Here is a 17,644-nt window from a genome sequence, read left to right as displayed (position 1 = left end):
CTGTCCTCGAGTCGCGACTTCATCCCTTGCGAAAGGGTGTCATCAACCCCTGTAATCAACGCAGTGTACATGGAATTCGCTATACCAAATTACGTCACTCCAATTTCATCAAAAATTTGATACCATCAATTACTCATAGATAGAAGTGGCCATATCAAATTTCATGAGGTTCTGATAAACCATTCCTGAGATATGTAGTATATTCGATAAGTGTCGCGGTAGATTCTTTGATTACTGGTTGTACCCATTGCTTCTTTGTTTAGTACTCTGGATTGAATCCCTTTTAAAAGAGAGTAAGAGGGATCGAATCGCATATCCGCTGGTCGGTAAGTGTCACAATGTAGTGAAGACCTTGCGACACTTACCGAACATTCGACGTGGAGAGTAACAGAAGCCAGTAATTTTGGAACGGATTCCACGTTTTAACGAAGAATCGAGATCTCATTGGACGTCTGGCAAACTTTCAATGCCTCGAAATTGTTAACAAGATACACAGGTCTTAAGAATTGATGTTGCCCCTGGAAGAGTAACACTCTGATAATGACTTGCGTTCCGCGATAAGATGGAGACCCGCGGCAATTCATTACGAGGCTAGTTTGCTACGTTTCGCCAGGCAGCGTCGTTTGGAAAGCGACAATCAACAGTTCCACGAGGTTCATCCGCGAGATTGCCAAGTTCGGCCCTGCATTATGTAAGTCGGAACGTGAGGTTGCCGGGTGAATCTTAAGGGAGTGGTGTACAGGAAACTTTGGCTGGAATGCACGAGGCACGGTGTTACTGACGCCAAACTACGAAACGAGCACCGACAGTCGACATATCGAACGCATAAATCCGTGACTCTTTACGTATCGCGTGTCTCGGTACGCTTTACCCGCGGGAAGTTGCGATATTGATACCGGGGAGAGCGGAGGGGAAAGTTTTAGTGGAAAGTTTGGACTCTTGTTCTTCCGTGGCTCCGAAATGAGGGAAATTGGAAAATTGCGGCAACTCGAAGGACAGAAATTCCGACCAGGGATGAAACTTTTAGCAACAGATACAAATTCTGACGAATAGGAGGATAGAAATGTTGACAACTCGAGGAACGATAATTATTACAGTGTCATAAATAAAGATCGTGGAATTTTTAGAGACAAACAACGTGGCGATTCGAGGGGCGAAATTTTTAGCACCCTGAGAGCCACAAATTCTGACAATAAGAAGGATATAAATTGTGACAACTCGAGGAACAATAATTATTACAGTGTCATAAATAAAGATTGTGGAATTTTGAGAGACAAACAACGTGACGATTCGAGGGGCAAAACTTTTAGCAACCTGAAAGACATAAATTGTGGTGACCAGTGGGATCAAAATTACAATAATGCATGGAACAACAATCATGGGAGCCCAAATGGTAGAAATTATGGCAGCTTGAAGGACAGTGTACCGTCAGGTTAGATAGGAAAATGTCTCCATGTGCGACGTTACGGCACGTCCAATGCAAATCTGTACACGATATTCCTATCCGGCCAGTAACGTCGTTGCGGTTATATGCGGGGTGGCCAAAGTTCGGAATAGTTGTTCCTCGTCTAACGCGACTGTCGTTTGCATACTCGACGAGTGTCCAGTTCCTTCGCGAGTTGCACACAGCGGCCGTGCGTTGCATTCGATGCAAGGGTATAATACGAGCACGTCAAAGCCCCTGGAATTGGTCGAGCGTTCCTGGTCGATCGCAGGAACATTCTTTGAACTGTTTCGAGTCACTCGATATCCACCTCGACTACTGAAAGTGACATTTTTTTTAAATTTTAGGCGCTACCAACTATCGTTATCAATTTTACTTTTAAATATATAGTAAGCTACGAATAAATATCCAGAAATAAATTTTTTGAATAATTCTTAATATTTTCAGATAATTAATAGATGTTTAATAGTTCTTGAAGATGCTACCTATTTTTATCGGGGAACGGAACACGAATTCTTCATGTTTCCAGTTCGAATCCGATGAAAAATGCAGTAGCCAGAATCATAATTCATTAAAATTGTTGGAAGATTAAAGAAGCGTAGAAGGTTCGTGAAATTTATGAAAGAATTTCAGTGGAGTATCAGGACTGAACGGTATAATGTGCGTTTAATGATAAAGGGCGGCGTTGGGTTCCCCATTGGCGGAAGCTTACCAATTCGGAGTAACGTTCGCTGGAATTAATTAGAGCTGCATTTTGTTAGGCTTCCACTCGATCCAAATTACCTAATAATTTCCGCCGGCTATTGATTATCAATTAATTTAACTTTAAATGCTAGCCGGGTAACTAATGCCACATCGTTCGACATTTATGCAAAATTGAATTAGAGCGGGCGAATGTTATGAGAATATTAATCGATTTATTCGCCCATTGGCTTCCCAATGAAGTTATGGCTTTGTATTCGCGCGTTGCGAAAGATTCGCTTATTTACACTTACCCCCGGTCCCTAGGAGGATTTGTTGTACGAAGTTTGGAATGTAAACGAACATTTCGTTAGTCCGAAATAATGTCGAGAAGCATCCTGAAATATTATTAAGATTTGTACTCAAAAATTACTTTCTATTTAATGTGAAAGTACGAGAAGATGCTCTCAAGTCCCCTAAAATGACGAAACTTCCACGGAGCTCTCAGCGAGAGCATCCCCCCAAATATTTTCAATTTTCATTTCACCCAACACCGTGCTACGTGTTTCAAATTTTGAAATACACAAAATGGTGGCGGGTACGCGAGACAATAGAAATGCAAACAATGTCTAAGGGACTAATTTGAAAGTCACGAGAAGGGCAGACAGTTGGGGAAAATGTTTAGGGATAATTAGGTTCGCGAGTTGGAACAACGGAAACGTCGTGTGGTCGCGAGAATCTACAGGGCGATCCAAGGGAAGTGTCAGTTGTGCATCGCCCTGCATAATACGTTCCAAATAAATTCTACCTAATTAGAAACGTATATATTAATCTGTATCAACATTTAACGTAACTGATCATTAATTTTAACGTGCTGACATTATTTTTGAATCCTACTGTACAACCAGTTTCAAATAACTTATCTTACACAAGTAATAATGTTCCTCCAATATTTCCTAAATTCTAAATTATATTTTCTGTCTCTAAATTTCGTGACACCACTTTTGAATCGCTCTCTGTATAGGGACTTCTCGACAGCTCTTCACCGGGAGTGTCATCACTGTTTAGGACCTACCCTCCTAAAAGTCGAATGGCCCTAGAAATTCAGCAACGTAAATTTTGACCGAGCATGCATAATCATCTCCGAAACGATCGCCGAAAGCTACATAGTTTAGAGGGCCAGACAGAAGGGTGCTCGATGAAACGCGAATACTTACGGAAATTCCTAGTCACGGGTGCTGTATCGCTGCCGTGAAAATTATCGTCGGACCTGTGCGTTACCACGTTATTGCTCAATTTACGTGAGAGCAACACCCGGCTCCTCGAGAGGACGATTAGTCAGGAGCGGTGAGTGATGCATGTACCATTGAGAAATGGGATTAGTTGCAAGGGTAATGCGCTCCACCCTCAAACAACCTCGTTCCCTCGGTAATATACATCCGCGTAAGGGACACCTTAACGCGCACGGAACAGAGACGGGAGAGGGACAGCGGGGTCGTGCGAAGGGCACTTCTTGCCCACCTTATTGCCAGTTTATCGTCCTGCGAGCGACGTTTCGTAACTGATTAATGCTCTCGGACGCGTTCGTTTCTCCACCGTTCCAGAAGGTGACGACCATGTGGTAATTAAGATAAATTTCCTCTTGCCAACAACATTTTCATTTTTTTTTTTTTTTTTTGTTGGTTCTGTTCTCGTTACTTTGGCGAGACTGCAATTTCTTGGAAAAAATGAAGATTTATTCAACCCCCTTGTAACCCAATTTCTTTTTGCCACTGGAAAAAGTGGCATAACAGTGAGGCAGCAGGTATCGATCGAGGGCGTTTTAATTAGTAGTTGAATTTTAATTTCTAGACGATTTTCTTGGGGTAAAAGGATACTCGCTGGTAGTATTCTTAGCTTAATTAACAAACATTCCTTTTCGTTTTTGTGCTTTCGCAGAAGTTTATTCCATCCTCCGCAATCGGAGTTGTTCTACTTGGCTTCTGAAATAAGTAGAAAAGTACGGAAATAGTCAGACATTCGCCATAAAATATAAATTAATACTCCCGCACCAATTTACACATTCTATTATTAAAAAACATATTCGCCGTCATTATGCTCAACTAACTCTAAAGTTAATTTGAAGTTCACTTAGCAAAACAAATTGTTTACCAATTTCACCATGTGCAACAAAACGGAGTATTGTGCATTAAAAAAGTACTGCTCCCTGGATGCAGGCGTGACAAGGGGTTAATGGCCAGCAAATCATTACAGAAAGTTTGTAGAGAGACACGTGCATCCCCTGGCAGAAGGTGACTACCCTATTTGTCCCGTTCGAATCGATTTCGAATTGATTCCTCCGGCCGCGTCGTGTGTGCCCTTTCGCCGATCGGCACGTCCGAATTTCTATAATTAAAGGACGGTAATCGGCCCCCGTGCGCAATAAGTGCCGATATTAAGGTTAATTGGAAGCGCGGCGCCGGTTTATTCGCAACAGTTCGGCCGATTATCGCTCAAGGAACTCATTAACGAACAATCCAATTAAATCGTGCCCGCCTGTAATGAAAGAAAATCGGAACGCGACGCAGCGACGCGATGCAACGAACGCGTCGCCGATTTTAATTGCACCCCTGCCGGTAGGGTTGCGCGGGAAATACGATTTCCAGGAGAGGAGGGTCGGAACATTACCGACGAATAATATTAACTGATCCGTCTCCATCGCAATATCGTTATCCCAGCGATGACGATCGGCTTTAACTACACCATTTAAGGGCGGTTTAATCGCAAAAGGGGATGCTTTTTCCCTTGTTCTTGCACCCTGCCTTTCTCGTCGGATAATCCCCTTTTATACCTCTTGTCGACCGTTTTTTAATTACGAGGATAAAATCAAAATGGGGTGCTCAATGGTTGGACACGGTGAACTTCCTACCCTCGCTGGCAGAGGGTGGTTCTTTCGTGAGATCATTTCAAATTCCATACTGGGTTGCGGAAAATGTCACTGAGAAATTGGACGAGGACCATTCGAACCATTCGTGAATTGCTGTTTCCGCTTCGGAATGTTCTTTTTAAGGGTGGTGGCTGTTTTGGACTATATTTCACCCTCTTTCGGGCGATAAAGTCGCCACGCTTCGAGAGTAAACTGTGCGCTATCCGTTAAATTTTTTGAGACTCGTTGCTGTATTGGTATTGGAAATGAAATGAAAAATTGGCAGTGGTGTGAATAAATTAAAAAACGACCAAATTTCGTGACTCTTCCGGATTCTAAAAGACTTCTATTTTCGTTTGTAAGTTTATACCAGGATGTAATACACGTGTCACCGTTTTGAGATGTGTTTGAGGGCTGGTACGACAGTGGATAGAAATACGGGGTCACGGTATCCCTGAATTTATCCGCTACTTAGCTTTATCGAGGGAGCGGAGGAATTTCAGTTGTTTTCCCTCGAGTTTGATACTCCGTCTGTCGTAAAGCTGCCCCGCCATCGGCCTCTATAACCGAATCAGACAATAAAAACGAAGTTTTATCGTCTGTAGCCGGAAAGGTTCGCCAGAACTTTCGGTTTGTCTTTTCTTCAACTGGTAAACGTCGTGGAAGAAGTTTGATGAACCGAGTGGAACCGTATTCAAATAAAACATGGTTACATCGAAGTACATTTTGTGGTCAAAGACCAAGGCTAACTTTACTACTTATATTCGAGCTCGATTATTAATTCCATACCTAATTTTATAAACAATTCCATAATTGATTTTCCAAACAGTGAAATAAATAAAAGGAATGCTAATAAATATTAATTTTAATCAAAGGTATTCGTTATTCTCAGTAGAGATACTGCAAAATGTCCAGGTGACTATTCATCTAGTCACGTGGTTAAAACTCTGAAAATGAAAGTATTATATAAGCTACCCGCAAAAACCATCCCCTCGAGACTCTCAGTCCCTCTCAACGGATTCTATAATAAATTGACCGCAACCCACGCGTCCGTCGTACATCCGTGCAAACCCTTACACCAGAACCCACCCCCGCGGCAATCGTGACCGAAGCACGCATTTATAAATTTCACCGCCACTTTCTTCCGCCAGTATTTTTTCGCTCTTCCATTCCGGGCGTTCGTATTTCAACGGAAAATTTAGTGCTCGGGAACCGGCTGCGTGGGGCCGCGCCCCCCCCCCACCTTCTCGGGGATATAAAGAACCGGGCGGTGGTATTTTGGCAGCGATAAGTCTCTCGAACTTGCACGCGATTTTCTCGGTTTTTCGGAACGGTGGGCAAAGGGTGAGTCGACTTTTCGCGACGGATCCAATCGAGAACGTGCTCGCACAAAGGGAGCAGCAACCCTCTCCGACGACGCACTCGAGCCAGGTGGCTGCGACTCGAATCGCGACTGCCTCGTATCGACCAAATGCGAGGCGGATGCAGCAACGAGGAGGTGACGGGGGTGCGGGAAAACTGGAGCAAAGAGGGAAACTGTCAGGCCAAAAAACAAGAGTTGGGGGTTGGGAAGAGGGCAAAAACGAGGCGGTGCGAAGTTTGATGGAGAACGGGGGGTTGATGGGGAAATCGAAGAAACAGGAAGGAAAGGAAAAGTAGCTACGCGATAGGGGGAGTGGAAAGTGGCTGAGAGAATAGACTATGTTGGAGGAAGAGTTGATAAATTAAAGGTGCGATAAGTTCTGCGACTCGAGAGAGGGTGGATGGAGTTGAGCAGCAAAAAAAATAGAATCCAGGGAAATGAAGTCTACATAGGGTAGTTGGTGTGACGAAGTGTAATATTGAGAGGGTGATAAATGTAACACGCATAAACGAATTTGGGACAGGCTCAAAAATGAAAAAATACAAGGTTAAACTATAGTGACTACTAAATAGACATACCCTCCTTAATTTTAATAAAATCGCATACGTAATGTGTTGTTCGGAGAATGAAAAATCAGTCCTGGCAGTAGTTCCTGATTATATTAAGTCAGCCATTTGAGTCAGCTTTTGCGAGACCTGTAACTCAACAAATATCTCTAGCTCTAACTTTCGTTAACTTTTGTAATAAATATTGCACTTCCAATGTATTCTAGGGAAAAAGAAGGAACAAGGGGGATGATCGGCGTACAGAAAAGGGTTGGCCAGGACAATTAGAGGAAACGGTTCAGCGACACTGAAACAGACCTGGCTGTGCTTTTGAGTGTAACGCGAAGATTTAGGAGGCTCGTGTCGATGGCAGTGACAACACAGTGACGGCGTATCGCGATGCTCAACGAGGCGTATGGCCACCATGTCGGGCCAATGTCACATGAGACTGACGATCGTTCCACGTGTCGAGACGGCACGAGGGGATAGAGGAAACATGCGTATGCCAACTGCAAGGGAGTTGTTTGGCAACTGTCGCACTTAAAGGCAACAACAACTTTTTGGCAGAAAAAATGCTGGAGTTTGAGAATTTTTTTCTGGGGGCATTAAAATTCGTATTTAAACGTACCTTGCACAACTTAAAATCTCATACTTTGAACAGTTTTTTTTTTTTAGTGCAAATTTTCATAAAAATATGTTAATCTACATGAAAAGTATAATCGTCCTCGTAACACGCTAGCGGAATTTCCAAGTGGTGGTATCTCTGATCCTAATAGCTTTATTCAGATTTGAAGAAAACAGGAATTTTTAGAAACTTTATATTTTTTATATCCGCTTGAAATTGTTCCATCATCTATTCATTTACGGTTTTATTTATTCGTCGCCTGTATTATATTTTACCTTCCATAACCTCGCTCGATTTATTCTCTACGTCATATTCTCTACGTCAAATTAACTATACGTCATAATGTATTGGTAATAGAATTCTTATTTTAAGTTTCCCATTCATCCTTTCTGGTCTCATAACGGTGGCAATTCCAATTCTGCGAATCAACGCGAAACAAAATATCGAAATACGAAATTATGCATGATGCTCGATATTATTCAGGTATTTCTGTCGAAACTGCTGAATGAAACTCTAATTTAAGATCTACATATTCACTTCACGATTAAATACCGTTGCTAGATATTAAAACTTCTGAGTATTTCCACATTGTCACCGATGGCTGATTTATTTCGGATACGTCTACTGTAAATCGTTTTGACTGACGATGCATCAAAGTGCACTTAACTTCAAACGCATAACACAGTGTATTCGCAACGAAACGCCACCTCTAGTTTCCGACGATTTTCCTTTTGAACGTCCCGATGTGTCTGACTTATTTTAGACACTTCCACTCGAGGCCCGTCTAAACTACTCAAGCGTTAAATTATGCTCGACGCCAAACGGCAGAAATATAATAAAACGGACCCCGGTTGAGACGAGATGATTTGGCTTCTTTGTCTTGGAAGTTCTTCCAGAACTTGCGCTCTCGAGAGAAACCTCTTTCCGCGCGCATAAAATAATTACCCGTTTCGCAGACGCGCGCGAGCGAAGGTACTCGTTGTTTTGCATTATGTCGAGAGAACATATAAAATCACCAGGGGTGCAAAGCGTTGTACAGCCTCGCGAAAACTCGCAAGGCTGCCACCAACAGCGAACGTTGAATGAAATAATTATCATGGTAAATGAATTATTAGGCGCGGCTGCTAAACCACGCCCGTTCATTTTTACCCCCCAAAACGAACTATGCCACGTCGAGCATGCTAACGTTCCAGCCGCAATTTTTGGTCGTACTCACGGCCTGGTTCGCGTTTATTTTTCATCGGGAGCATTTGTACGTCGCGGAAAATGGTTGTCAGTTGACGTCGACGCGGAATGAAAATTTATATTCCTCTGTTGTAACTCGGCGAAAAACTACCGTTCATCGAATGATTATTCAGCCTTTGACTGGCGCGAGAAAGTAGAAATTTTCTCGACAAAGCTCTACTACGATCGTCCTCCTTCGCCCCCACGCCCCTTTACTCCATTTCCACCCTTCTTTTCCTTTCCATTTCCACCAAGAATACGTGGTTTTACGAACCTGTCGAGAGCATGAAGGCGTAGATTCAACGTCGTGTCCCCCGGATGCCCGGAAGCCGAAGTGTCACGACGACTTCTGATACGATGTTCTCTCAGTGCTACGGTATCGTACCAAGCGGCTGTGTAATACCTGATGTAGGATCCCTGTGTAATCGCTGAAAGCACAAGGAAAAATTATATGTTAGATTAAAACATCCCTGTTTGATTGTGCGACGTCTATTTTGATTAATACGTGACGATTAGTGGTAGAACCAGTAGTATGGATCAACGATTTGTAGGTACAGAATAAATATTTTAATTTTCGAAGGATATGCGAGTATTGGTTTACTTTGAAAGTGGAGAATCTTCGATCTGAAGAGTCTTAGATTGGGTACATCGATTTTGGTTTGTCGTGACTGAAAAGCAATGTTGAAGGAAGTAGCGAGAGTCAACCATTGAATAATCAAAGAAATAATGTTTCACCTTTCAAGGAATATGGTATCTTTCACTCTGGAAAAGGTAGTTCATGACCTGAAAAGGTTCATAGTCGTCCCACAGTGGTGGAATGTAAATGCCAATACGGAAATAAGTAGTATGAGTCAATAATTATCGAACTGGAATCCATTTTCCTATGCTTGGAGTTTTCATACATTTTGTTTTCGTTAAACAATGACAACCTGTCATGAAAAAGGCGTTAGGCTTGTTCGTCACTCCCGGGTAATCGTGGATTAGCATCAGTGCTGATAGAAGTAGTACGAGTCAATGATTGAGCACTCGAAGAAATATCTTATCTTTCAAAGCACGTATACGTTATGTTTCGCTACAGAAAAGGTAATTATTCTTCCGAAACAGTTCACAATCGTCGCATAACTGATACACGTTGAATACAAATTTAGGTAAGTAGTACGAGTCAACGATTCATCAGTCAAAACTTAAACCCCTACATTCAAGAGGAGTTCCCACTACTTTTACAGTACGAACTCGATAATTCTCAACTTGAACAGTGTTATTCCCCTAATTAAATCTGCAAAAGTATATTATGTACAATATTAACGGTGAACTGGTGCAAAGTCGCTTAGCACCAGAATTTTAAAAACCGCCTCGAGACATGCCAGAGCGCGCACTCTGTTGAGCTATCGAGGGATCTAAATGCAAATTATTTCCGAGGTAATACATTTTCACGATTCGGCGCGCCCTATCTGCCTTCGTCGTGGCGTTTCATGCACTTCAAGTCGGCATTTATCTATTTACCGCACGCAACGCCATAACGATTTCAACCCCTCGAGCTTTCAAGGCTCCAGATATTATCGTTCCGCTTTTCAATGCCTCCCAGACGGTTCGAGAGGAAAGTCGGTGACTTATTTCACCGACATTTTCCTTGCGAAAATTGGATGGAAACGTCTTCCCGTTTCCACGCAAAAATTAATACGATTTATTCGGGAACCGGTCGACTTTAAAATTCCTCTCAATTTCTTTTCGATTCGACAATATCGACCCCGCAAGAATTGTTGCAGCAGCTCCCCGTTATTAATTCAGGGATGCTTGGGGAAAATACCGTCTACCTAACCTCGTTCGAGCCCCTACAGTGATTCAATATCGGTGTTCGCAGCTGTTGCTCCTTCTAGTCGTCGATAGACGGTAATTTCTAATTTTCGGTAACCATGGCCGATCGATGGTAGGCTGCCAGACGGAATTCGAATAATTTGCCGCACCGTATGGCGGAAGTTTGAGCTCGCTAACTATTACATAGTATAGTTTAGCACGGACGATGCCACGATACGCGATTATCGGGAACTTAACGATCGAAGCGACCACGCAATTTCTTACGTCGCTGTTGGGCGAGCATTCACGTTTATCTTGAAGGGGTTAAGGGGATGTAGAATGCCATAATCGTTGCTTACGGGGTATCAAGCGTTTTTCACGAAAGGAAAAAGGGAAAATTGTTCGCGTGGCAGCATCGTGGAATTAAGTTTGCACAAAGCGAATGGAAGACAAAGGGCTGAAAAATATTTCCATCGGTTGCGCGTTACCCCGTCGCTCTGGGGTTATTAAACTATCCGCTGCGTAAACATTTGACGGGAGTAACTGCACCCTGTCACTTGCAGCGCGTTGTTCCCGCGCCCCGACACGGAAATACCCGAGAACTACCGATCTTCAAATATTTGTCACGCAAGCACGAATGGTGGGGAAGTCGATTTCTCATCCGGGTGCACTTCCCCCTTTCGAACTTCCAATCGCTTCCACCTGGGTGGGCTGTATAGAGTTCATTGTAACTTACGTCAGAATTTGATGAAATTCGCGAAATAAGACCGTCGAGAGCGACAACACGGGGGTGGAAATTGCATCCCCCGCGATAAACAAGGGCGTTGTCGATTGGACGTATCGAGACCCGTTTGAAAAGTCACCACCAACACTCGAGACTTCATATTTCGCTGTCGGTTGCCGTATCGGGGGCTAAGAAACACGCGCGAACCTGTATTGTCGCGTAAAGTAGAAAAACGGAGCACGGGTGAAACAATTTTTGTTCAATCAGGTCTGACCCAGTACGGGGCGTTACTCCTTTCAGGATTGATTTTTCCTTCTCTCATCCTCAATATTTCGAGTTTCGGATTTCGATACAACTATATGCAATATGAATGCATGAACTAAAGAAAATATTTTTATCCTTTTAGTACAATTCCTAAACTCGAATCAGTGTCTATTTTTAGAAGGCAGTTTCACCTTTTAAACCATCGTCACCATAGCTCACCGAAAATACGTTTCCCGTAATTTTCTGTGTACTTTTTTTTATCGAAACTGGCGTCGCACTGAATGTTCTCTATTAGCAATAAACACAAACCATTTGCCGAGCCATCGTCCCAATTTCTACGAACAGAGAGTCGTCCTATGTATCGATGCGGCCAGCGGCGATCGCGGCAAAAATTGGTAGTTGATGTTTTTTCGCCCGTTATCGTTACCCATTACAGTAACCGTAACCCGTTATTGTTTTCGAATCGGGCGTAGCAGTGTCCGGTGAAATCCCATTAATGACGATCCAGCGCCAACGAAGCGTCGCGATACTAGCGCCCTGCGAGCCGCGTCAATCGGTAAATGCAATTATGACAGAGCCCGGCCAGAATCGCGAGCGTTCACGTGGGTAGGAAAAAAATCGCCTCGATAGGCACTTCGCGTTCGAGCGGGGAATAGATATGCCGAATATCGTTGGCGCGTGCACTCGCAGATATCACGCCCCCGCGATGACTCGCACGCCGACAGATTTATCCGAAATTTCCGGGGGGATATCGCGCGCACCATTGAGTGACGCGTCCAACGGTTATCTGATCCGATTCTAGCGACACTTTGCATTGAGGAATTGCTGTAGAGAGGATTTTAAACGGAGTTTCGAGTGCTCGAAAAGGACATAACAAAACAGTGCATGCTGTTTCAAGTTAGGAGTGTGGAATGAAGTAGTTTTGAGAAGACTTTAGTTAAGCTAGAGTAAAAATGTGATAAGGTAGAGTACTATCGGTATTTCAGTGTACACTGCCGGCAATGTAGAACTCTATTTGTACGAAGCAATTACCAACAGAGTGTTCTACAGTATCAACTGAGCGACTTGTTTTAACGTTAAGTGTTCTACATTGTCTACAAAACGATCTGTCTTATCGTTTGAGTACTTTACATCAACGAGAAGGTAATAGACTAAAAACGACTTGGATTCCATTAGATTAAATCAACGCCATGAATCTAATCGATTCACAATGCTGAGAGTTAGATTAAGTTGGGAATGGTTTGTACAATCTAGATCTAAATTATCTCTGGATTCAGTTGAGACATCGCGAAATTATCGTTCAATCCATCTCCGATTAGTTTCTGACCAAGAGCTGTGCAAACAAAGCGTTTGATGGTGTTCGAAGTTGTTTTGTCGCATCTCGCGAATTGTTAGCGATTCAGGATTATGGAATGTTGCTTTCGTCGCCTCGACAGTGAGCTTTCGCAGCGCCTGACGATGCAACCAGAAATCTTGGTACGACCAGAGACCCGGACCATTTAACAGCGCAACCCGCGTGTAAACTGCTTTCAACGGCAGCTTTAAACTTGCCTCTTTGTCTCGTCACGCGCAACTGTCTCCCAAAGTTCTCCCGTCTTTCGCTTCAAACCCAATTACATCGCTCCAACTTGGCCCAGGCCGCATCGGATCCACCGAAACTCCCATTTCCACCGTGCTCGGAACGGAGCTCGCGCGACCCTGTCTCGGGACGGTAAAAAGCGGCGCATAAAGCAGCGAACTGACAGCCCGGCGGGACGGTCTGACGGTGAAAAACTGTGTATAGGGAAACGGGATCGGCTTTTATCTCGCTTCATGAATCGTTCGATTTCGAAGACCATCCAGATGAAATCCGAACGACGTCGTAAATTACTTTTCCGACGAAGTAATATCGGACCCCGGCGCCAGTCGATTTCGCCAAAGAGCGCTCCGCAGAGACGCTTGGCAACGACCTGATCGTGCAACAAAGCAGTTACCAACGTACGATCGGCTCGTCGAGCCAAGGGGCGCGGGAGGGTGGTGCGGGGTGTAGGTGTAGCGGAAACGCAGCGCGAGGACTAATGCCTCGTCGAAGCAAGCTGACCCCCTTCGAGGATCGATCATTCTCAGACTGGTAAATTCGGGGCGCAGTTGCGTTCTATCGTCGCGGGATATGAACACCCGGCCGTGTACAAATAAGTAGCCTTGCGAGACGCGTGACAAATGGGGGTGGAAATTCGTGTATGGAAACTAAGACGTGCTCCGGGCGCGATTTTCTTGGGAACGAAGCTTACGAGTCCCAGCTGTTCATAATTGAATGAATTACTCTTGGTGCAAGGAAACTGGTATAATTACTTTCAACGATATTCAAAATGCTATTATTGAACTGCGGCTGGTGTTGTATTTCAGGACACCAGGATTTCCACGACGTCATATTACATTCTTTAATTAACTTCACGATTGTGGAACCATCGAAGACCGATATAAAGATAGCAAATATATCCTCTCTAATTGATAAGTACAGAGTAACAGTTCCGGAATTTCAAACGTGGCATGTTAGCGTAGAATTGATTGAACGTGAATTAATACCCTTCGCTGGAGGTGCTTCGTGGAAGGCCCGGCGAAATATCCGTGACGAATGAAACTTTCAATCTATCTAATGGAGTCTCATCTGGATTTGGAACTCCTGTCTCCTCTAATCGACTCACTATTCTTAAATTATCCAACGCGAATAAACGCGAGTAACGTGGAATAAATTTAACACATAGGGGTTTAACTTAATTCTTATAGAAATACGTAGAATCAGAGCATATGTAAATAACTTTGAAGGAAACGTTGGAAATAAAGATGAACGAATTTAAAATACTCCTTAATCCAAGGCAAACCATTCAAATGTAAGTTTTCAAGTAGAGTACTCACTCGATAAGGTAGAATATCATCGGTAAGATAGAGTATTGACTCGATAAGGCAGAGTAAAATTCTTTATTTATTTTTAATTCTGGCATCTACAACAGTGAATCAAAGTTACAATAAAAAATATACTGAACCACCCCTTTCTGCAAGAAATACCTTATCAATTGTTATATTCACCCGCCTCTAATATCCAGATAGGATCGTGTCGCACGAAAACGATGATGCCCTGACAGGTGGTGCACGAAGGGTGGGGGTGTGCGAAGATGGCGAGGCGAAACGTAGAGATTGGTAGCGTGGGGCTAAAAGGGAGGCCGAAGGGAAATGGAATCCTGATCTCCCGTCACGTGTTTCATGAATTCTGAATTAACGCCGTGCTAAATGGATAGCAGCGCTGCAGGGGCGAAAAAGCGCCGACGGTTATCCTTTTTTCGTTACGAGAAACGTGGTGCACTTTCGCGCGAACGGTTGACCAGAACTTCGGGGACCGATCAAATATTTAACGGAGGTTCGAACGTGCACGAAGCCGAGTGAGCCGCCTGGAACTGGCTGATCATTTATTTGTAATGGGAATAGGTTGCGTCCTGAAGCGAGGGAATCGTTTGTTCGATGCCGCTATCGAACGAGATTTACAGGACTCGAGCAACGGGGGCTCGTCTCGTCACTTCTATCTTCGATTGCGATCGAGTCCAGCGAGGAAACGTGAGGAAAGAGTCTTGAGCTCTACCACAGGATCCGTTTGACTGTATCGCAATTGTTTTCCTCTGTACCTGAGACCCAAATAACAATTTCATTAAAGGATTAATATAAATAAAGACCTCCAGTTTACGTGTCTTGTTTTTATAAAAATTAATCAATTGAGTCCATTGATTTAGATCTCCCTTTGTCATCGATTAGTAAAAGTCTGTTGCTCGAAAACAATATCAATAGAGGGTTAACGCACTCGAGCACTAAAAAAGAAAGTGATGAATCCGCGCGTGGAAATAGTGGTATGTGGAAACACTGAGTTTTTCCGCGAAGGAATGAGACAAAAATTTGCAAATTTTCAGAGAAACTTCCGTGGCAAGTGCGACGCGAATTGTGAGAAGACTCAAGAAGCAGCGGGGCCGTTCCGAGTAAGTGTTTCTGCGAGTTTCAATATTTGACGAGAAAGTTCAGCACCGTTAGCTCGAAAAAACGACAGGCTGGTCTAGTCAGAGGATAAAAAAGCCGCGCGCCGAGGGTGGCGCGTGACGAATTAAATTAACCACTGGTACGGGTTCATTCAGCGTCTCGTAATCCTCGTACAAGGTGGAATTAAATCTCGCAAAAACCGAGCTGCCGTTTTTACAACTCCCGCCCTTAACAAGCGCACCACACGACGTGCTATGTGCTGATTATTATCGAGGCGTTGTGACTAACGGGGAAAAGAGAACTATGTCACCCTCGTTCTACCCTTACTCCGATACACGATGGTTTATAAGTATAGTGATCATTTCCAATTCTAATTTTTCTTTTCTCTTTTATATTTTTTTTACATTAGCAGAAAATGTCTTTCCTCGCAGGAAAGTGCAAAAATATCCATAGATTATACCCTATATACGCGAGGAACAGTGTCAAATAGAATTCTTAATAAAGGCCCACTATACAGGGTGGCCCAAAAGTCGGGGAGGAGCCGGAAATGGAGGGTAGCTGAGACGATTCTGAACAACAATTTCCTTTGCAAAAATGTCGGATGGGGCTTCGTTAAGGAGATATTAAGCGAAAACCCCGACCAATCAGAGCGCGCGTAGACCGTTCGAGCGGCCGCGGTAGCGAACGCTACGCGCCGACGGCCGCGCTTGTACGCGAACAAGTGACTCGACGTGCATCGAAGCATCGACCTAGCGCGTAGCCTTCGCTACCGCGGCCGCTCGAACGGTCTACGCGCGCTCTGATTGGTCGGGGTTTTCGCTTAATATCTCCTTAACGAAGCCCCATCCGACATTTTTGCAAAGGAAATTGTTGTTCAGAATCGTCTCAGCTACCCCCCATTTCCGGCTCCTCCCCGACTTTTGGGCCACCCTGTATGTCTGACTCGATGTAGTCCCATTCCACTCGACTATTTGACCATGATTCTCCCACTCACTATTCCACTTTAAATAACACTATTTTAATAAACACTCCACAACTCAGTGACAATTTATATTTCTCATTGCCTAACTGAACTGACCACTGAATTATAAACATTGTCTGTCCTTTCACCAATCTACCAAACCTCGACAAAATTGTTCCTCCACTTCGGCTCTCTTGCACGCTTTTCGGAAGATTGTACACCTATTTCCGCAATAACAGTCGTGTTGTCGCGCCACCAGCTCCCCTTGTCGCCAGGAAATAATGAGTTAAAACCCACCCCCCGAGTGATGATGGCGAATTAAATCTGGCGGACGAGGAGATGGGAGTTGCGAGAAGCGGGACGAGAAAAGGAATCGTCGGAAGCGCGTAATGAACTTCCCGTGTGCCAGCGCGGCGAACTGGTAACACCGCGGCAGAATTTCTAGCAATTAGTTACCATTTTCCACCCCTCGCGCCCCCTACTCTTAAAGAGAAAAGCGTCGAACGTCTTTGCCTCGTCCTTTCGTCCGCGAAACTCCACGCGAACAGCTCCGTTGCAGATATTGCGCTCGAGGCAGCGTCGAGACGATCGAATACTCGCGGGACCGCGCGTGTCTCGCGCAGCTCTGTCGTTCGCAGGACATAACATCGATATTTGACGCGTTTCCTGCCCTTGTGTGGGACCCGAGCGAATGGAGACACGTGTACAACCACGCGAACGCCGGTTCGGGGACGATGTTGCTATCAAAAGGAGATTTATCTTTTAGAATGAGTTCTAAAGCTGAATGAAGAGTTTATAGAAGGATATGAAGTAGGGAGTATCGAGCTTTCGGTGATCCTAGTCCAGTATGGAATGACAGTTTACCCTGGTGGCAGTGGAAAAGTAGGGAGAGAGTCAGACATGGCCAGCAAAGTGGAATAGGACTGTATATTATCAAACCAGGAACATTGCATAAATTCTAGGTGCAAAATCAAAACAGTAGAATGTGATGGATTAGTAAAATTTATCAAACCGGTGCCAGATGAGTAGAATTTGTCGATAACAGCCAGATAAATAGAATGCGCCTGTAATTGATCAGACTAGTGGAGTGGGCCTGTCACTGGTCGGACAAGTGG

General features: G+C 44.0%; 1 protein-coding gene across 1 annotated transcript in view; it reads right to left on the bottom strand.

Annotated features, from left to right (window-relative positions):
- Positions 1-17,644, bottom strand: part of LOC128880217 (disintegrin and metalloproteinase domain-containing protein 10-like) — a 188,755-nt gene that overhangs the window by 130,067 nt on the left and 41,044 nt on the right. Inside the window, exon 3 of the mRNA XM_054130046.1 lies at positions 9,062-9,215. Coding sequence (XP_053986021.1) covers positions 9,062-9,215 — 154 coding nt within the window. The remainder of the gene's footprint in view (positions 1-9,061; positions 9,216-17,644) is intronic.

This window comes from Hylaeus volcanicus, chromosome 7 (assembly GCF_026283585.1).
Source record: "Hylaeus volcanicus isolate JK05 chromosome 7, UHH_iyHylVolc1.0_haploid, whole genome shotgun sequence".
In the NCBI taxonomy this organism is placed as follows: Eukaryota; Metazoa; Arthropoda; class Insecta; order Hymenoptera; family Colletidae; genus Hylaeus; species Hylaeus volcanicus.
Note: the sequence above shows the minus strand (reverse complement) of the source record. Positions and strands in the feature narration are given on the sequence as shown.